Genomic DNA, 22,855 nt, shown 5'->3' with positions numbered 1-22,855 from the left:
GGTTGCATTTTAACTCATTTGTTCTCCTTTTTAAACTTGGTTCGGAGGGTTTGGAGTAATTTCAGAAATGCCAGCGGCTAGCATATCCAGTCATTAAACACAAACATTTTATTAAAACCACTCTGTGTAGTATGTCAGCAGGAGCCCTTAGTTAGAATAACAGCATCCTCTTCTTCGTACCCAGAAGATTTCTCGAGCCTTGAGGATCTGTGCTGCATTTAGAAATATCATCCGGGCTTTCCGGGTGCACCCGCACCAACTTGAAATATCAAATGGCACCATCAACATCATTTTGGTCAGTTTTTTTTTTTGCATGCATGCATGAATATGTCTGCAGGCTCTGTGAGGGGTTAAAGTAGTTTGGTTCCTTCAGAGTAAATTCCACATCCATGCTTCAGACACAGCTTTCTGTGTGTCCCACATACTGAGGGGAGAACCTCTTAAATTTTAGCCTCAGGGTGCACATTCCTTCATACTTCGGCCCAAACACATACAACACTGAAGCACCACTTCTAATTCCCTGTATATTTTGTCCACGATGGTCTTGTGTATTAGACCAAACTGTGTTTGAGAGTCTCTCAACCAGTCACTTCCTGTTCTGCTGATGTCCCTTCTTTGGCGCGATGCTTTGATACGAGCACGGCCTTCCAGAAAGAGGTGGAGAACTTGTTTAGGAGGTCCCCCTTGGCAGGAACACACACACACATGCATGCACGAATACATTCATCCTCTCACACCCTTGGCTATGCCTCCCCATGTGAGCGTGTTGTGTCAGCTGGGGTTATTGTCAGAAGGGACACATTTCATTTAAAAAGGCAGGCAAGAATTCATGCACAGGAAAAATCTTTCACACCGCTTATGCTTTTCTACATCTTGTCAAGTCACAACCGCAAACTTTAATGTGCTTTATTGGGATTTAATGGGATAGCTCAACACAAAGTAGTGCATATTTGTGAAGCTAGAGGAAAATCATGAAAGGTTTTGCTTTGTTTTTTTTGTTTTTTCATTTTACAAATAAAAATCTGAGCATGATGTGCATCAAGGTTGGGCAATATCATCTCACACATATATCAATATTTAAAGAAGAGGTGAAGACACTTTATTTATATAATGGTTTATCAAAACCTAACTGCAAAAAATATATGAATTTAAATAATTGGAAAAAAAAAAAAAAAAAACTGCACCACAAGCATGTAGGCACGGTTACTGCTGCAACAAAATAATTTTATATATATATATTTTTTATTTTGCTCATTGGAAAAATGTCTGGTCCTGAAAAACATGTAATCTGATGTGGTGAAAACTAAGGGAGTGCCTGCAACTTTTAATAAGGGAGGACTGTTTTAAAAGTTTGGAAGCTATAGACAGTGAATCTGTTTAGAAACCAACTGCAGGCTGGCCACCGGAGCAGATGGCCTGACTAATTAACCAGCTAATATTACCTTGTTATGCTCTGTTGCTCTGTAAAGAATAAACCTGCAAATGCTATTTTTTTGGATAATTATGGCTTCTCTGTTAAAAATAAAAGAAATTAGACTTAAAAAAAACCAGATCATTGTAAATATTTTTGTTTTGAAACCAAAAGACGGGTGTCCAACCCACTATGAAACTTGCTAAATATAGCACACAACATTTCGGTCACAAACACATTGCCATGATTAAAACCTGTAGTTCATTTTAGGCACATATTTCTTTTCACCGTAGCTTCTGTTGAGTAACTTTAACATGGGACCTGAGCCTCTTGGGCAACACCATTGAGTCAAAACAGTTTCAAAGCTACCAGTTTAGAGTTGAAAATAGGGTTGAATGGTGTTTAAAAACAGAAGGAATCGCATCAAGCATTTGTATTCATCTTTCTTTATTCTGATGCACCTAAATAAACTCCAGTGCCACTAACTGCCTTCTGAAGTCACCTAATTAGTAAATGGAGTCCATCTATGTAGTTCAGCCTGTGTATTTTAACGCAGGGACCGCAACACACTGTAGCTGTGTTTGCTTACTTTGTACATGTGTTTGTTTAGTATCCTTGGTTCCTTTGGCTCCTGCAGGGCACATAACGATGTGTAGTTGCACAAGTGTATTTATGTTTGTTTACAGCTGCTGAATGTGCAGGTCAGAGTTCAACCAGGAAGTTGAATGTTGACTGCATTATATTTTTTTCACTCCTGTTTTTTGTAAAAAATATGGAAAACCAAAAATGTGAACGTGTTACAAAAATGTTGTCATATTCTTTAATCCTTCACCTATGATAAAAGTCAGAGTTAATGAACACGTTTGAGTTTTTCTGCAGCCCTCTGTATGGGGTAAGAACGCTGTCAAAAACAATGTGTATGTAAAGATGGAAATGTGTGCATATTAGTCAATAGTTGTGCATAAATAAAATCCAAAAGAGGTATTGTATATTTCCTCTATAAGAATACAAAATAAAATATTACAGCTTCAAGAAATTACAAAGACAAAGTTCAAGTTTACAGTTGTGGTTTATTCTTTATGAATACAATATGCTATAACAGTTTGTGAATACGATTTCTTTTCTATGAGAATACGAATTTACATCAGCGACTTGGCATCACGTGATCTCAGGCTGGTTAGTGGAGCACAGAGTTAGTTGATTCGCGTTGCGCATGCGCTGCCACGCTCCTCACCGCCAGTAGACGTAGTGCCAGAATGGGAGATAATTCAGTCTAAAAGTAATATTAGGAACAGAGGGGAGATAGTTGGGATCAAGGGTATTATAAATAAGGCATTGTTCTTATTTTTATGAAATACAAAACTAAAATACAATATAGTGGGTAGAGTTATACAGTGATGTACAATAGGTGGCAGTATGCACCTCTGAATTTGTTGCAAACTGCTAGCAGAAGAAGAGAAGAAGAAGAAGAAACAGCAGCCCTAGTGCCAAGATGATGGAACAAGAGCATATATTAATGGCATTAAGACATGTATAAACCTTTTAACATTACCTGGCTTTGTACCGTAGTTTCTTGGTCCGTCATCTTGGCGCTAGTGCTGCTGCTTCTTCTTCTTCTGCTAGCGGTTCGCAACAAATTCAGAGGTGCATACCGCCACCTACTGTACATCATTGTATAACTCCACCCACTATATTCTATGTTTTAGTTTAGTATTTCATGAAAATAAGAACAATGCTTTATTTATAATACCCTTGATTCCAACTATCTCCCCTCTGTTCCTAATATTACTTTTAGACTGAATTATCTCCCATTCTGGCACTACGTCTACTGGCGGTGAGGAGTGTGACAGCGCATGCGCAACGCGAATCGACTAACTCTGTGCTCCACTAACCAGCCTGAGATCACGTGATGCCAAGTCGCTGATGTAAATTCGTATTCTCATAGAAAAGAAATCGTATTCACAAACTGTTATAGCATATTGTATTCATAAAGAATAAACCACCACTGTAAACTTGAACTTTGTCTTTGTAATTTCTTGAAGCTGTAACATTTTATTTTGTATTCTTATAGAGAAAATATACAATACCTCTTTTGGATTTTACTTATGCACAACTATTGACTAATATGCACACATTTCTGTCTTTACATACACATTGTTTTTGACAGCGTTCTTACCCCATACCTCTGGCTTGTATGTCATAGAGTTGAAAACAGGCAGGTGCCTGCATGCTTCTAGAGTTGCAGCATTTTGCTCTCTGTCTGCGGCGGTTGAAAGGAATTTGATTGCAGGCCCTGTTAGGGGAGCGCTTCAGCACCGACTGCTTTCTCATCTCCTTTTGAAGATTTCGCTGCATGAAAAACTGGTTTGTGAGAGTCAACAAAATGTTGCATTTTTGTCAGTGAGCTGTTGTGTTTGCATCAGAACATGCAGATCTGTTAAAATTAAGAGAGAGCTCAGAGGAAAATCGGAGCTGAAATACTGTATCTCTGCTGCCTTTTTCACCTTCTGCCTCGAGACAATAAGGACCTCAGTATGAGTGGTGACCCTTACCTACTCCTCTTCAACCCGAGAAGAGTTATTGAAGGTGATTCAACCCCTCTGTGAGGTGGCAACCCCTTTTTTCTCTGTGGTAGGTGTTTTCGATGACCTTGTTGCTCAAACCCCAGAGAGATGGTGTCCACCAGTTGACCTGCAAATTCTAGACGGTGCCACCTGTCTCTGTTTAGGTGTTAAGCAAATCCAAAGCAAACTTTTCAAATATCACAAAAAGCAGAGACTTTGTTATGGAGTTGACACTTTTCCGCCATTTTACAACTGCTGTCTATTAAAAGCCATGAACTTAAAATGCGGGGTAGTGTTTGTACTGGACAAAAATGTGCAGCGGTTTTATTTTTTGCTTTACTTTGTTGTTACCTTATCCTCACATAATAGCTTTTTTTTTTCATTAGCCTTTGAATAAAAACAGGATTCCCCAAACACACTTAACGAAGTGGGATTACATCCAGAAACCATCAGTTGCTGCCTGATCTGCTTCCAGTATACTTTAATAATGTTTCATTTTGTTTAAAACGTCTCTTTGTTGCGTGGGGGCCATCACACAGCAGTTTAAATTGCTACACAAGAGGATTTTAGAAATCTTGGCTTGGTTTAATGCAGCTCTAGTCAGTCACATTTTATGCAGATGATGCAGTTACTTGATAATAAAATTAACTTAATCCACCTGGAATCAGAAGGTTTGTATTGTAAAGTTTATGGGTAAAGTAAATCTGCTCAAATGCGTGCATTTATGAAATTAGTTACCTAATTTGATTTCATTTAGGATTAGCTGTGTGACCTTTTCTTTCCTGCAGTTTCCTGAACTCAGTGAAAATGTATCCTTCAGTTAGAGTTCAGTCAGCTGAATTTAGAATGTCTTTCTTGGCTAGAGGCATGTGGTTTTAAAGTTACGTTTTCATACGGTTTAGCGCCTATCTATCCTGCTAAAACACATCCATCTCTCATTTGTGGCAGTTTGTCCATGTGAAATAAATATTGGCCGATTTCCACTTTCTTCTCACCAGGTCTTGGAGCTGTCTTTACATGTCTTTGGTTTAGAGTATATACGATTTAGCATTTCAGTGGATTTGAAATTAGTAAGGATCAATATTTAATTTAGGAAATGTCAGGTAAAATGTAAGCCCACAGCTCTCGGTGGGATTGAATACCTGTGTTGTTTTTGTGGGGGATCTCTTTGTGTTTGGCATTCATCTGTTCAATGAGGGTCAGCCCATTCCTCCTCTTCATCCTTGGAGACGCGTTGTGTCTTAGCAGACAGCAGGAAGGACTCGGCCAGCAAATTTTTTTTTATAACTGTTACTATGTCACACACACTCATGCAGAGGTGTGGATGGCTTGCACACGGCGGTGAAACCCGATTGTCTGTTGTGCCTTTGCTCGGTTTGGATGAGTGCACTTCTCTGTGAAACTGCTCAAATCCCAACAAAGCTCAACAACAGTCGGTGCAAAGCTTACAGGGTACCGCTCTATCTTCTTTGCAGTGATAACAATGTTATTACAATGGCAGGCAGCCCACCTGTAAATGAGCCGGGGCGGAGAAGAAAAGGCAGAATAAAAGGCAAACACATTCCAGTGAAAATCCCGCATCACACCTCCTGAACAAACATTTAAACCCGACTGCTTAACGCTACACTTCTTCTGTTTATCTCACCAATCTATGAGAGTATGAACACATTGAAACCAGGCATAGGTCGCGTTTTGGTTTTAAAGGCTTCAAACCCACTAAAACTCTGCGCCATACCCCTGGGGGGTTTCCTAAGGTTGTACAGAGACCTTTAGTCCTCTATAAGCTGTCAGTCAGCTGTGTATGCAGGCCAAATTTTCCCTGGGGGACAAATCTTCCTGTTTAAAAAAAACAAAAAGACAATCTTGTTGTGAAAACCTGATGATCACCGCAAACAAATGTTTCCAGCGAGCTACTAATTACAGGGTCTACTGGTAACAGCCTGCCCCAGGCTAGCTCCTGAGAAAGGATCCCTGGCTCAGAGAGACCACAACTGTCAAAACACTTGTTTCTGTTCTGTTAGGAGGTGACACATGAGCAGGAGATTATAAAATGTTGATATTTAGAGTTGCTACACTGTCTGGAAAAGTGTGAGTTGGATTTCAGTACATTCCAGGCCTGGATAAGTTTGAATTTTCAAATTTGAATGCTCCATTGCTGATTTATATTCCCGTCTCAAACCCACAAATTGCCATTTTGCCCTGGCCTGATTCCACTTCATACCCAGAAACCAAACTGTTTGTACCCATATATTTAACCATAGAGTATTTGTTATAGTTTAGTATTCTTATTAAATTGTGAAGATAAATAATTTGAAAAAAATGTCAAGATCTCTCGTATGATTAAAATTATTTGCTCATTATTTTCGTAAAATTTTGTATTTTCGTTGTTGTTTGGATCCCCAGTTTGGACAGTAGACTTCATTGAAATACGACTGATTTAATCCAGTATAACTCCAGCAGGTAGAACGGATTTACCAGTTGCAGATTTTCATTTCATCCCAGTAGGCTGAGCAGATTATGGAAAAATACTTGAAGAGAGTAAATTTGGTCCTCATCTCTCAGCTAATTATCCCCTAGTTAATCATGCGATCCCACAGGGACCGTTGTAAAAGTGGTGAAATCATGAGCTTTTCAGCGATCTGATCATGTCATTAATAGTTTAAAACCATGATAAATTACAGTCCATTATTAGTTCAATTGGTTTATAGTTTTGGTTTTTTCCCACATTTTCCTTTAAGTAATGTCAAGCTGATTTTTAGAAGTTTTTTATCTACATTTCCTTTTCTTATTTTCGATTAAATCTAAACCATATTTTACTATTTAAAGTGTTTTGGTCATGTAAATAGTGTGCTGGTTTTCTCTTTTTTGTATCTACACCCACTGCCCACATTATTAGATACACCTGGCAAGTATGAACTTAAATTGGTGTCCAAATATTTCATATGCAGTCAGAGCCCCACAAGCAAAACAGCTGCTCAAATGCACAAATAACAACAACCTATATTTACTGAAACTCTCATAGAACCAACAGGAAAAATGTGTCAAACAGCAAAATAAACAATTGGCCAACATGATCGAATAGTTTGTTTTCACTGTTAAAGATCAACATGATGATGACTGCCCATCCCTACTTGCTAGTACCGAGTTGGACCCCCTTTTCCATTCAGAACTGTCTTAATTCTTTGTGGCATAGATTGAACAAGTTGTTGGAGACAATCCTCAGAGATTTGGGTCCATATTGACATAAAAGAATCATGCAACTGCTGCAGATGTGTCGGCTGAGCATCTCTGACGTGAATCTCCTGTTCCACCAGATCACAATGGTGCTCTAATAGATTGAGATCTGGTCTCTGTGGAGGCCTCTGGAGCGCAGTGTTGTTTAAGAAAACCAGTTTGAGATGATTTAAGATCCGAGGTCCCGAAGCAGCGTCGGATTTTCGTGCATCTTAGCTAAATAAGGCAAGGTTTCAGCGTGTGTGAGAGGGGTGCATGGCTCATTGGCAGAGAAGCCTCACACATTCTCATTGATCAAAGTGTGTGTGTGTGTGTGTGTGTGTGTGTGTGTGTGTTTCAGAGCAGATGGTGACAGTGCATGAGTCAGTGTGTGCGTGTGTGACGTCCAACTGACATCTTCCACACCACTAACCTGTGCCAAACTCACACTGGTACGCTTGTATTTATAGCTTTGTTCTGTGTGTGTTTAGTGACATGTACCTGATGTGGCAAAGCTGGTTTTTGTCATGCCCCCCCCTTTCTGCAGTGGTGTGTGTACTGTATATACATACACACCGTGTGTTTCAGTGGAGATCATGGTGTGTGTTTCTTGCTCATTGACGTGTAAAGCTGCAATCTGGATGTCTGGCTGTGAAGACCTGCCTCACCGCCCACACACACTTCACTATTAACGCTGCGATACACACCTCTTCTCGCACAGCTAACTGTGTTACTTCAGGTCTATTTATGTCCTCTGGCTCAGACAGTCAGCTCTATTTAAGCCTGACACCAACTAATTAAAAAAAAAAATCCCCGCCAGGAATCAATTTGCATTCGTAGGGTGATGTTGGACTGGCGTAAAATGACAAAACGCTGCCATGTCCGATCGAAGGGAAGATCCGCTGCTCTGAAGGAAGCACAGGGAGTCTGGTTGTTACCAGGTTGGAGTGGCACCCCCTCAGGTTTCTAGCTTGAATTAAATTTCAGCCTAGTTGACAACATGACCATAAAATGCACTCCATATAGGGCCCTGAGAGTCAGAAAATATGGATTTTGCTGAAGCTCAACTTGCCCCTAAATAAAACTGCTATCTTGACAAGTAGGGAAAAAGTATCAGGAAGTTTGTGTTTGGTCAATTATTTCTTTACTATAACAATGTTTCTCTTGGCAGTTTGTGAGGAAAATGTATTTGTTGGTTGAAGCCATGGAAAACTTGCAGAGTGATGGTGTGGGGTGGAACATGGCTCACTGAAAGAATGGGTCTCGTCATCATTGGAGGCCATCTCAATGCGGAGATGTATCAAGATGAGATTCTACAACCAGTGGTAATCCCAAGACTACAGTTTTCGGAGCTGAGCTCGGTCCTCCGGTTGTCAACGCTCACTGTCACAGAGCTGGGTTTATCAGAGACCAAATGCAACACTTAACATTAGGGGAAGGAGTAGGATGCAGCCCTGACCTCAACCCCATTGATGCTGTCCCACAGCAGTGTGTGACCAAGGCAGTGACCAACATGGGGAGTAGCTGCCAGGATTTTGTGTGTTCTTCTCCTTCACCGTACTGAGGCCCCCGTCTGTTCAATAAATAAACTTGATTCTCAAAACTTTCTTCATCCTTTTTACATCTGTTTAACTAATGTTATGGTTCATCTGTGCCTTTTTTAAAGTGCAGTCATTTAAAATTGAAACACAAACTTGACTTTTTTTTTATTCTCCACAGAACCAAACTTCACGCTGACCCTTGAAGCCTCCATGAAGCCCCAGAAGACAGGCGAACCCATAGAGCTCTCTTGTGACGTGACCAACGTCTCCCAGTTACCTCCAGGGGGCATACTGGGTGTCAGTTGGGAGCACATCAGTCTTCCTGGTACTACACAGTTTTTTTTTTTTTAAGTGGAGAAACTTGTGCAAAAAAACTCGGTCTAGGTGCACTTATTGATTTTAAAATTGTCCAATCACTTATAGATGAGGGGACCAATGCTCATTCCTCAAAGCTCATTGGCTCCTTGGATGGCTACGGCAACCTGTTGTCAGATTCGGCGTACAAAGACAGGCTGGACAGCGGAGTGCTGGGTCTGAGCAGAGTCTCACCCAACACGTTCAAACTGCGATTTCTCCGCACGCAGGTAAGAAAATAAACATCGCAGCAGCTATACGACATTTGTTTTCTCCTGAGGTGCTACCGGCAATTTTAAATAATGGTAAAATTCGAAAATGTAGAATTGAGGGCGATTATATTAAAAGGACCTTTGTTTTGTCCCTCTGCAGAAGATCGACATGGGCCAGTATGGGTGCACCGTCTCTGCCTGGACAGTTAGCAGCCAGGGGGATGTGGTGAAGGCCGCCGAGTACAAAAGCTCACCGCTGACTGTACGGTGGGACACCAAGAGTAAGCAGGCTTCAGAATGCCACCTTGCATCAACTTTAATGAACCAAATCTGTTTGGGAGCTCAAACTGCAAAGGCAAGGCTGTTCTTTTGTTTGACTTATTGGCCGCAGATCAAATCCGGAGCACATCTGATTCAAAGACCAAAAAGTGAATTTTGTTTCTGCAGTTTGGAGAAGCAGACATTAGCTTTGCTTGTTTAGAAGAAATGAATCAAAATACTACTATTTCTTTAGATTTAGCTGCGATTTGTAGATATAGTTGCCAGACTTCACAGAGAAATCCCACAAAAGGCCACTTGTTGTCTCAGATTCTTACCCACAATGCACGCACACATTTACTTCCTGTCCGCCTAGAACTTGGTGACCCCAGATAATCTAATTGAGCCGTGATGTAATCACATTTTAAACTCTCTGTGTCAGTAGTAGTTTTAGGAAATACGGCAAGATTCCTATGTAGTCTGCAAACGTCTGGAATTTGATTTCAGGATTTTCTGGGTCTGGAGAAGAATAGAAAATGGAAATAAGGGTACTTTACTTTATTCCCCTATCACATTGTCTTATTGTTGTTCTTTCTTGTGTTTCTTTCTGTCTGTCTGCATTCCTCCCCTTCTTCCTTTTGTTCTTGCTCTTTTCCTTCTATCCTTTTTTCCATCTATCCATAGCCTGCCTGTTATAGAAATATCCACCATAATTTCATGAGGATTTTAAATTGTAAAATAAACATAAACAACTGAAAACTCTGGAAAGTCAAGTCTGCAAAAAGAGCCTTTTTCAAGAAAAATATTATGAATTGATAAGCTGTTGTTGTAATGTAACAGCTGCTTGTGTTTTTTTAGGCCCCACTCTAAACGTCGCAGCCAAAACCATTCGTAAAGCTTCAGTGGGCGGGGCTACCTTTGAGATGAGCTGCACTGTTGTCACTGAGAACATCGGCGACTGGATCGGCTTCGCGGTGAACATCCAATCAGAGGAAAAGCTGGGAGAAACCGTGAAAACCATCATGTCTCTCAGCCCTGATAACGTGGTGCAGCACTCGAATCCAGAAAGGAGGTACACACCTTATACCGCTTTTTCAACCAACGCAGCCTGAGTTTGTTTTAAAATTGTTCCTCAACCTGTTCCAACAGCGACAATCTGGTTCTGTCCAAAACCGGTGCAGCAGAGTTCCAGTTCCGCCTGGCGGGCGTGCAGCTGTCTGACAAAGGTTACTACTGGTGCAACGTCACCGCCTTCACCAAACAGCAGGCTGAGCAGTCCTGGACGGTCGCCGCCAGGTCAGAGTCAAACAAAGTCAGCATCGACTTTAAAGAAAACGGTGCGTCCAAATGTTTCTTCTTAACGTTTCTTTTTTTTATTTTCAGTTTTACATGTTCATCTCATTAACTTCTAGTATAATGCCATCATTATTTAGATGAATTCCACACAGACTGAAATATTTCTTTTATATGCTTATGATTAAGCATTTATTGCTGTTAATTTAAAGGATTAGTGTTCAGCTAATGAAAACACAAAATTACGTTTTTCAGCAAATTAGAATATTACATAAGACCAGTTAAAACAGGAGTTTTTCTATAGAAATGTTGCTTTATGCAATGTTGTTTTTTTTTGTTGTTTTTTTTTTGGCATTCACGAGCATGAACACAACTGCTGACTTGACATTTGTCTAGCAGACACCCTCCCCAAGTAGGAAAATAAAAAAAAGATTGTTGGTTAAGCAGCTGGCTGCTACCTGGATCACAGCATATCTGTGGAAAGTTTAGTGGAAAGAAACATTTTGGTGGAAAATGTGCACAAGCAACTAGGATTGTAGGGATGCTAAAATTCCAAAGCCAATGCCGATATCAAGAAAAATGCTTGATACCATTTTGATGCTTGGAGGGAGGAAAGAAAAGGGCATAGGTTTAGTTTTATCCAGATAAAAACAAAAAAATCAATTCCTTATTTTTTTGTCCTAATTAGTACAAAACCAGCAGATTAAAAGCCATTTTGATAAAAAACTGTAGAAAACGGTCAAACAAAGTAAGCAAGGTTGGTTGCTATGGTTTCTGAGCAGTTTGTGGTTGGTCTTTGTCAGCTTCTGGTGGCGTCTTCATAAAAAATGAGTTTCACTTTTAATATTATCATATTTTTTATGATCCACCTGTAACTGAATGGTTCATGAGCTGGAATTAAGAAGTTAGTGGAGATTTCATGCCTGGACGTGGTCATAGGGGGTTAGGGTTATATTTGTTAAATCTGAGTCACTGAGGCACATCGTAATTCATAATGTCCTTGGAAAAAAGGGTTTTGCACATTAATCTGCAAATATTTTTCTTCTCCACTGGCTTAGTCTGTCCACATTTTATAGAAGCAGTTTGCATAATATTTGGTCGGAGCAAAACATTTATTTTCTAAAGACCAGCGCTGTTACAACATTAAGACTGCGACAAGTATTTACCATCTCCTGGAAGTAATTGCAATGCAGGTTATGAAAATCCCCCTTAGAAGGTTAAGTTTGAGATTGTATGGTAAGATATGTTGAGAGAAGCATCGTTTAGTCTTTGAAATGGTTAAAAGAAAATCACATTTCACTTTAAAGCAGAAAAACAGCGCCAAAGATAAGCACCATCTGCTCACCGGCTGCTTGGAAACTTTGGCCGTTCTTAAAGCTCTTTTTCCATTAAATTTCACTTATCTGATGTCCCGACATGAGTTATCACACTTAATAAAATATAATAGAATGTATAATTTCGACAAAATATTTTCCTCTGTGCTGCTATATTCATCAATTATTCAAAGCCATTTTGCAGCCTTTCAGTGATTTTATTTGCTTTCATAAAAGTCCTCTCATCATTAGTGAGTGAACTGCTGAAAGAAAGCTGGAAGCAGCTCCTTTCTCTCTGTTTTCAGACACATTATAAACACACATCCCCCACCCACCCTGTGTTAATGATGAGTAAAATGAAGTCCTTAATAATGTGCAACAAAAGCACACACACACCTAAAGCCCTTTGACGCCCACCACTGCCACTGGCCTACTTATTGTCTTTGATCTGACTGGGAAGTTGGAAACTAAAAGACGAAACTGGATGGGAGACGAAGAAGTGATGGAGTGGATGAGGTGGAAAAAGGACGGGAAAGATATGTTGGTGGGAAGATAATCAGAAGAGTATAGGAGAACATTGAGGGAAAAGATGAAGGGGAGAGGGGGATGAAAATATTTTAATTCATGTCAGGAGATAAAAACTGGAAATAATTGCGCTAAAGGGAGTAAAGAAAGAAAAACGAATAAATCAAAACTTTAAGGTCAGGTGTCAAAATTAAAAGACTCCATCTGTGAGGCGATGAGATGCAAGAAAGAGAGCATAAAGATATATCTGATAAAAAAAAATTAAAGCTCAGTTTGTTTACCTAAATTATCAAATAATAATAATATAGAGTAAGGAGAAACATTCAAAGCCATTTAAAATGTTTTGCAATTGCTTCAGCCACAACAGTCCTTGCATACTAAACATAATTGCATGCCAACAGCTACCTGCACCTGTTCATGCGTCAGGTTGCAGTTGTTGTCTCTGCAGCCAAAAACTTGGCAGCTGCAGAAGTGACCAGAGAACAAAAGTCTCCACAAAGAGCTCCAGGTTCTAACAAAATCCAGGCATTCCTCAAAACTAGGAAAGCATCTGAATGTCTTTGTCTGAAATGATCTTTGGAACAACGTTTCTAATCCATATAACCTTACATTTTAAGGTTTTAGGTGCAAAAGTTGGTTTGCACACATTTAGCTGAATTCTGTCCAAGTTGAGAAGACAGATGAGGAAATTACTTCAGTTGGACAACTAATAATCTTCACTCTGCTTTACTCTGCCTTCTATGTAAAGTCGTTTGGAGAATTTCATGCAGAGTGGGTGGATTTACATTTCTTAGACGCTGCTGGTCTGAAACCAACAGAATACCTGGATTAAGAGGGATTGCATACCTAAAGATGTAGATTAAAGGGGTTAGATTGGCTACTTTTGGTAAAACCTGAGGTAAAACAAAGTTTAAAACAAATGGGTGAAGCAGAAACAACGTCAACAGAAACCTGACTTTTGTTTGAATGACTGAAAAGGACAAGTTCTTGATATCTGTGCTCCCTGTCAGAACTGTTTTGGAGCAATTTGTGTCCCAGATTTGTTCCTACACATCGGATGCCACATTTTGAATTATCTTAGAGATTTGGAGGAAGCAAAGATGCTTAAAGGCTGTAGGAGTGGAGTAATGATGCTGAAAGAGGAAGATGACAGCATGGTATAAAACACGTGGAAAACCAGATGATAAATCGAGGAACATCTTTTTGTCTGTCTCTGGGGAAAGCAGGAGCCTTAAGCTTCATCTCATCATTTTGTCCCCCTGAATCTTTGTTGCCCATCCTTTCACTCTCACCCATTCCATCTCATTCTACCTCTCCTCCTCGCTCTCTCTGGGACATCTTCAAAGTGAAGCCCTTTGGCCAATCAGCCAGCTGCGTAGATCTGCACCGCTGCTTTCTTTTTCTTTCTCTTCTTACTTAAATCTGTGTGGGATCTTTCAAGTGTGTGTCCAAGTTGAATATTTTAAGTTGACCCCACATAAGAAACCCCCCTTACACACAAACTCACCCACACGAACAGCAAGAAAGCTTGAATCCGAGCAGTTTAGGAGCCCTGATATACTTGCCTTAGGGGATGGAAGCTCAGCTCGTTCAGTCGTCCCTGTGTGAGCGTTTCGACTCCATTCTTCCAGCTGTATGCTGAATGTTTCAGAGGTGCTGTCGTGTTCCTGCCTGTGCAGGGTTCCTTTACGGCAATGCAAAGTCTCGCCAACACGTTTTTTGTTCAATATTTTAGCTTCTATATGATTTGGCAGAACCATAATTGACCACAGCGAAAGCTGTCTTTGTAGCACAAAACAGTATCCTTATTTTCTGGATTTTTATGTGTTCAAAATTAGCATTTATGTGTCTTTTATTTTGCATTTTATATGCATTTTATGTGAGGTGGGAGGAAAACATTGACAAGTGTTCCCTGCTTTTGAATTCATCCTCCTTTCCTGTCATGCACCTAACAAAATTTCATTCCATTTCAATTATTTTCAGAAGTCCCCTAATTATAAAATGGTCTGCTGAGAACATTAGTGAACAAGCGGCATCACGAAGACCAAAGAACGCAGCAAAAGGTCATAGAGAAAGTTTTGGAGAGGTGTAAAGCAGGGTTAGGTTATGAAACAAGTTGGACTGTCTATTGTATGAAAACTAACTTGCCAGGTCAGGGGAGCATTATTCAGAGGGCTATGGTAACTTTGGAGGAGCTGCAGAGATCAACAGCTCTGATGGAGCATCTATTAGATGCCTGCTCATACTCGGACTAGGTTCTGTGTTTTCCTTTCCACCAACACGTGCATGCTTAGTATGAGGGATTGTTGCAAAGTCAACAGCTCAATGCAGTCATTTGTCCACTGTCGCTGAATGCTCATTCAGGAGCAGTGATTGCTGCACATCAGTGACTTGAGGCGATCGGCTGGGTTCCCTAAGGTACAAAACCTGACCAATAAACTGCCCTGTTTTATGAATAGGATTGAATTGTAATGTATGTGTTAGACTTTCAATCTCTCTATCTAATTGGATTGAAATGACGATATTTTTATATACATTTTTCAATCTGTGTCATGAGGGAAAAAAAAAAGTGAATCTGTTCTACAACAATAAAGTAATTTTATTTGAATAGTTGTGCATTTCAATAAGAAAGAAAGCAAAAAGAAGCAATCCTGGAATATAACGTAAAATTCCAACAAAATACCTTAAAGTGTGGCATTGTAATATGACAAGATGTGAAAACGTTTATTTTCCAAGACTCTGGTTGTGATTTCCTAATTTAGAAACAGGTTCACTCCTGGAAATTTTTAGATCACCTTCGGTGCAAGCAGTTTAGATGACTGACATCATTAGTTTAGCTTCCTAATGACTTGAAAGAAGAGTGTCTTGGTACCCTGAAAGCAAAGATAACTTGTTTACAGTTCCTCTTAGGCAATTTATACATTAGAATCAGACTTTGGCAAAAGTTAAGTTATTAGCTGAATTTTGCAGGATACATTCCATATTATATATGAAAACAGCTTTGGATTTGTTTTATAATGAGCTCGTGATTTTACATGAATAAAGCCTGACATTTTAACAGTGTGTAGATTTTTGATAGAAACATGAAAATAATTGGGGAAATGCTACTCAAATGTCGATGCCATGACCCAATACAAACATTGAATCTCATGCTACAAGATGTAGAAGCTCTGGCGGTACTAATGAAGACTCACTCACCTCAGCAGGCAGAATGCTTAAAGTTGCTAAGATGACAAGGGAGCTTGTCATGCCATATCTAACCACTGGAAGGCACAAATAGACTGCACATAGTCCCTTGAACCTTCATCCCAAGATGGTCAGTCGAACGTCAGGACTCAGTGAAGTTTTTTACCCTTGGGCCCAAAACAATCATCAGTGATGCACATACTTCATAGACAGGAATTTGTTTTTGTTTGTCGCCATGAAAATGCATTTTAGATAGCATGCATAGCAAGATAAGAAACGGCACCTTTTAGGGAAATGAAGGAACAAAATGTACCAGATTGCTGCCTGACCTCCTCCTTCTGATAAAATAATAATAATAATAACTTGATGACATGTGAGGTCCCTCAAATCCAGCAGAAAAGACTGAACAAACAGAAATATAAGCTTCTCACAACATTACAGCCTTTTTGTTTTAAAGCATTGAAAATCAGTGCTGCTTTTAACACATTTCAATGTACAACTGGGCGGATTTGGCTGCACTCTCTTTTCCTCCTTCCACTGGGAGTATCCACTTGAAGAACATGGCATGCAAAAAGAAAATTGTATTAAATAATTTACATTTAAACATGAGTAAAACAGAGACCAAACCTTTAAAAAGCTGAGAGTTTGCAGGTTTTTGCAACATTTAAGGCGTCTAACTGAATGTGTTGGTTCCAAGTGTTAGGTTTAAAGCTCAATTCTGCTATTTTCTCCGCCTTTTCCTCTAAATATCAGAGAAATCACCGCCCGTGCCTTTTTAAAACAGTGTTTACTCTGAAATCTGCTGTTTCCCCTCAAGGGCACGCATTGAAGTTCCACGTGGGTTTAAAAAAATTATGTGTTTAAATGAGTCTTTTTGATCACTTCCTCTGATGTGCAGAGCCCGTTGTGAAATATAAAGCTCACTGGAAATGATGCGCTTGTTGTTGCAGGCCCGTCCTTCTCCATCACCATCCGCTCCGACGCCAGCAGTGTTTATCCGTGGGAAACGGCCAAGATGGAGTGCTTTCTCACCGTCTCTGGATCCTCACCAAAAAGCGGTACAGCACACACTCAGACAGGTTGAACACACAGAGCTGTTCCTTCTGCACACTCATTAATCAGAAACAGCGTTTTCATCTTGTTTTGCAAGTTGTTTTTTTTTTTTCACACGCTCGGCTACAAATGCCGCCTATTCCAAGCACATAAACACTCAGAAGCATTTCCACTCATTACCTCTGAGCTCCTCACCTGCCAACCTGTCAGCAGCTGTGCACATAACAATGATGGGACTCCTGCCTGTACACTAGCAATACATTCTGCTCAACGGTGTTTCACTTTTTGTGGGAGAGTGTATTAAGGAGCTTGAAAAGCAGTTTTATGACTGTGCTGAAGGTGATAACATGTTTATCTCAACTGTGTTTTTACCTTCTGTTTGCTGTTACTGCAGACTGGTTTAATCAGAGGTTAGAAGATGAATCTGAACAGGGTGAAAGAGCATTTAGGAGTAACGAGAGTGCAGTTGTAGTTGATAGCAGTGCAATTTGTTAGTGTTTCAGAGCAACAAACATCTCTGTTTTCCCTCTGCTGATAGCTGATAAATGAAAACAGTTTAAACTTCTTCATGTTTCTTCCACGTTTGTGTTAAAGCTGAACCATAGACAGTCAAATCTGAGATGGCTGTTGAAGGTGACAAGGTTTTATGAGAAGGTTCTCAGAGATGTCTGGAAAAGTCTGGAATTTGATTCAATATTTCCTAGGTCTGAATAAACAAAAGATGTATTTCCAGACCTATTCCCTATGACATTCCCTAAAGGTAGTTCATCAATCATCTTGTCCATCTGTCAGTGCAATCATTTGACAATTATCCTTCTGTCCATTCATCCAAACATCTGTCAGTTCATCCGTCTAGTGTTTTTATTTGTTGTAGCAAACAGATGTTTGTTAATGTTTATAAGTCGGGAGATTTCTACTATATCAAAACTACTTGTGTGACTCCAAAGGTCAATGTCGGCTAACTATTGAGTATGAGATCAAATTAAAGTTAAAAACATTATTTGTAAGGCTTTTTACACCTCACCACCATAAGTGACAATAGGTGTGCAGGGCGCTGTATGTCAGTAGGATTTGCTGCAGGTTGAGGAGGAGCAAATGAACAGTCAGCTGCTAGAAATTCACAATAGAATAGAAATGTATTGAAGCCTACAGAGTCCTGCTTTGGAAACCATCTGAGATACAGCCTTCTGTTTAACCTTTAAAGTATCTATCTTCTCTTCCTCATCACTTCTTCCTCACATGGCATCATGCTCAACTCCCCACTGCCCCCTGCCATCTGTCATCATTGCTCTTTATTTCCTCCTTCTTTTACCTCTAGCTAAGGATTTGCTTTTTTTATTCCTCCTCATATCAGCTGTAAAAAAAAAAACACTTAGTTTTGCAAACGCATACTTGGGTAAATACTGTTTACTTCTTTTTTAATATGTATAAGCAAACAGTCTTCGTTGCACCTGTGAACCTCTGTTAAGTTGAATGCATGTGCTGTTTTATTTGCCTGCACTAGCAAAACACATGTTCCGGGGGTTAGTGGGTTGCTGCTTTTAAAGTGTGTGCACAGACAGCTGCACCGTGGAAGGGAAGTCAGCTTTGCTGCTCACCGCTGAGTAGACGTTGTGATATTTGTGTGTTTAATGTTGGAAAGAAAAAGGGGGGAGGGTAGCCATTTTAACCGGAGGGCTTTTATTTTAAAACCACAACCTGGAAACTTTACATTTGCTGCTGCCAGAAGTAAACAGGTGTAGTGGGTTCATAACCCTGTGTCATGATTTTAGCAATTTTTGGGGGGGGGGAACTAGGAATACACTTTTGCTTTTTAAATCAGTTATAATCAGTCTGCAATATTCCAGTCCATATGTTGCATTTTTTGCATGTCTAACTCTAAAGTGATCCTACTGCTAAAAAAATAAAGTGTTAAAACTGCTTTCATTGAGGTGCAAATAGGAAGCACAGAAGAAGATGCTGAAGTTAGCATCATTAGCAGCTAACGGTTAGCTAATAGCTGCTAATGTGCTGCTAATTTGTGTCTTGTTTTTTTACCTAACCTAAAGTGTTGGAGGCTTCTCCAGTGCCTCTGTAACCAACAACATGTTTATTAGTGAGCAGAACAACAACTCAAGGATTACTTCCTGCCTTACTTCAAAATAAGAGTCTGAAATATAACCCCAACATTATGTTTAGCTTAAATAACTCACCTTCACATCTGCATACTGTAATTATAGCTTAGACTTATTTTGCCAGATAAATTCATATCATTCTGACAGCCAGTAATGAAAGGGCTGCTCAGTATTTACGATGACAATTATTATGTTCAATTATGAAATCATGATTATTAAGGATTGGAGTTTTAGTGCAGTAATATCTTCTTATTAAATTCACCCTGAAAACAAATTCTAAATATTTATTTAAATATAGAATATGAAGAAAAAATGGAGATGAATAAGAGCTGCAATAATAAAAAAACACAAATTTGAACAGCTAATAAAATAAAAAATATAGTAATAATAATAGAAATAATAAAAGCAATTAAAGACAAATTATGAAATAGAAATAATGAAATAAAAATAATGATAAATTACAAAAACATATAAGTTAATTAATAACTATTACAGAAAATATTAAGAAACACAAAGTTATTTCAACCAAACAAATTTGCTTACATATTAGTTCAGGATTATTCACATACATTTAGGTTTAGGCAAAATTTGTTAATAAGATCTCCATTATTAATATTTTACTTTCTGTATTAGTAGTGTAGACCACAGTTCATATAATGTCCCATGATGGTACAGAGAAATGGTCTATCATTCTTTAGTTTTTACCACATAGAAACTTGAGATGTAACCTAAAAAAAAACTAATGTGATAGAAAAAAAAAATCTCATTCTTTCAGGTAAACCTTTTAAAATATTTGGCCTCTAAAAGTGGCTATTTCAACAAATCTGCATGTTGTAAAACTTAGAACAATTAGTCATGCTCTGTAAATGCTGTTGTTTTTCACTGTTTTGTGAATCTGAAAGGAAAACAGACATCACTACACAGATGTAATATAGGCTGACTGCTAATCGATTTTATATAAATTCCAGTAAAATTAAAATTCTAAAATTAGCTTCACTTAAAATATTCCCAAACATTTGCCAAGCATTTGGCCTCTTCAGTAGATCCACTAACTTACTTGTAAAGTCCAGCTCTGTCTTGTTTCAGTCATTGAAGATGCTAAACCATTGAAGATGCTAAACCATTGAAGATGCTAAACCATTGAAGATGCTAAACCATTGAAGATGCTAAACTGAGACTGACTGTATCCTGCAGTGAACTAAAAATAAACGTGCAAACATTTGGTTCCTGGTGCTTCTAATGCTTACATGTTATATGGCATGTTGTGGCCAGGGCTCGTTCAGCTGTTTAATACTCCCAGTATCAGTGCTCATATATGTAAAGCAGGGTGTGATCAAACACCAGTAAATTGATCTAATCTTCATTTATTCTCTCCTTGTTCATAATATTAATATCAGGGTGCCACTTTCTCATGCATGCTCTTGAATGATTATTTTATGTCTAATGATTTTATGTCTTGACTGTGCTTTTAGACTTAGTCTATTTATAAATAAATTATTCATTCACCCAGAAAATCTCCTCATTCAACAAGAAACATCTATTTTCTGTATCGTTGAAATTATTTAACAACTGTGAATCTCATGCATGCTTTTATCTGTTTATTTTCATTCAAACTGGCTCAGTATGTTAGTCAAAGAGCTTCATTCTGCAGCTATTAGCAAATTCACAGCTGCATCTTTATTTATAGTGTATTTATCCAAAGGGATTATTATTGATGTCAAATAAACAGTGCACATGTTTATAATTTATGAAACTAGCTTATTAATGATGAAATATCCTTTGGACTGTTTGAATCTTTCATCATTTTACAACTTAGAATAAGAAAAATTCATTGAAACTCATGTGTAATTGTAGTTATAATAAGAAAACACAAGAATTTGAGTACTTTGAAATAGGAAATAGGAGATTTTCTAGAAAAGCATTTTAAGATTAGTTTACAGTTTAGTGAGGAGGCTTCAGTGCTGAGCCCAAACAATGGAAATGGTGCCATCATAGTTTACCCAACAGAGCAAATTCATATCCAAGTTACCCCAGTCCCCCCCCAGTGAATGCATACAGAAACAGCTGAAAAATGTAGTTCATTTTAATCTTTGATGGCTACCGAATAAATTCGAAAATGCTCCAGGAAGATGCTTCCTTATGATTTTGTTGAGAAAACTGATTGTACCGCGCCTTGCAAAAGTAAACCACATTTTGTCAGTGGACTGCAAACTTCATTGTATTTAATCAAGATTTTATTTGTTATGCATTTATATTCAGCCTCTTTTAATCTTTTACCCCTAAAACAAATCTAGCGCTGCAAGTTTCCTTCTGATGTCATCTAATTTTCAAAAAGAGTACAGCAAAGCAGCTAAGAGACTCATGGATACTCTAGAGGAGCTGCGGAGATCTACAGCCCAGGTGTTGATAGAATAAATATTAGTTGTGGACTCCACAAATCCAGCCTTTTATAGAAGAGTGGTGATAGTCTGGTCACATCTGAAAGCCATAGGAAGTTACATTTGCTGTTAGTCACAAGCCATGTAGAGGACACAGCAAACATGTGGAGAAAGGTGCTCTGGTCAGATGACGTTTTTGCACTACTAGCAAACATGCACTCCTCTGGGAACATGTTGGGGATGTTTTTCTAATGCAGAACAGGGAAGCTGGTCAGAGTTGATAGAAAGATAAATAGAGCTAAATACAGGACAATCCTGAAGGACAATCCTGTTAGAGGCTGCAGAGGACTTGAGGCTTGGGCGGAGGTCCTTCTTCCATCAGAACAACAACGCTAAACATACAGCCACATAGACAATGGACTGGTTTAGATCAAAATATATAAATGAGTTAGAAAAGCTTAGGCCTAATTCTATATGAGAATCTGGGTCAATTTGACTGAAGGGGTAAAAGTTCAGTTTGTAGATGTGCAAAGCTGCAGCAGAAGGTGGTTTTACAAAGTGTTGACTCAGGAGAGCCAAATACAAATGCCTGCCGCACTTTTCAGACTTTATTCATAAAACACGTTTTAAACCACCTTCCACTTCACAATTGTGCTCTACTTTGTCTTGGTCCGTCACATAAAATCCCAATAAAATACATGTGAGTGATACAGTTCAAGGAGTACCGGAGGTGTATTGGAGAGACACTAAATGACACACAATCACAAGGGGGTGTGTCAATTAAAGGTGAGGTCATGCGACCTACGAGGAAACTAGAATGGACTAATGTCGGTCAACAAAGGCGTGGCATTTACATTTGTTAAGCTTAGACAGCCACCTGGCTTTCTGTTCTAAGTTGTTCTTATCCTTATCAGCTAACAAACGTCCTGTTGATGGGTGTGGCACCATCTTACACCATAAAGCTGTACTTGGAATATTACGTGTCAGCATACTGCATGTAGGTCTTTGACTTTAAAAGTCATTGTTCAGGAGACATGACAAGAAGGGAGCCTGAAGGGAGGTTGAGCAACAGTAACGAAGTGAATAAGTTTGCAGAACGTTCCTCCTCCCTCGTGTCTGAGCTTGTCTTTACGAGCCTTTTTGAAAAAGACTCATAGAATATCTTGTGTGAATACCTCGTGTGATTCATTGTCACAGGTTTGATTCAGCTCTTTGTTATTAAAGTGATAAACCGCTCATGAGGAAATAGATTGCTCTGTGTGGCATACCGAAGGTCATTACATGATTTAGTATTACAAGAAGTTCTTTAATATCGAGATTCTGTTAGAATGTGTGAAATGTCTTTAATTTGCAGGATTGGAAGTATGCAAAGCTTCTGCCCTCTGAGATTGCTCGCAATTTGATCAGTTTAGCTGTTTAATACCTTACTTCACAGAGTTA

The 22,855-nt window shown here is 39.0% G+C and overlaps 1 protein-coding gene across 1 annotated transcript in view; it reads left to right on the top strand.

Annotated features, from left to right (window-relative positions):
- Positions 1 to 22,855, top strand: part of ptgfrnb (prostaglandin F2 receptor inhibitor b) — a 68,483-nt gene that overhangs the window by 24,557 nt on the left and 21,071 nt on the right. The window contains exons 6-11 of the mRNA XM_047355668.1: positions 8,908 to 9,054; positions 9,153 to 9,313; positions 9,456 to 9,576; positions 10,412 to 10,625; positions 10,703 to 10,890; positions 16,821 to 16,928. Of these exons, the coding sequence (XP_047211624.1) occupies positions 8,908 to 9,054; positions 9,153 to 9,313; positions 9,456 to 9,576; positions 10,412 to 10,625; positions 10,703 to 10,890; positions 16,821 to 16,928 (939 nt within the window). The remainder of the gene's footprint in view (positions 1 to 8,907; positions 9,055 to 9,152; positions 9,314 to 9,455; positions 9,577 to 10,411; positions 10,626 to 10,702; positions 10,891 to 16,820; positions 16,929 to 22,855) is intronic.

Source organism: Girardinichthys multiradiatus, chromosome 24 (assembly GCF_021462225.1).
Source record: "Girardinichthys multiradiatus isolate DD_20200921_A chromosome 24, DD_fGirMul_XY1, whole genome shotgun sequence".
NCBI lineage: Eukaryota > Metazoa > Chordata > Actinopteri > Cyprinodontiformes > Goodeidae > Girardinichthys > Girardinichthys multiradiatus.
The sequence above is the reverse complement of the archived record's forward strand: the minus strand, read 5'-3'. Positions and strand labels throughout refer to the sequence as shown.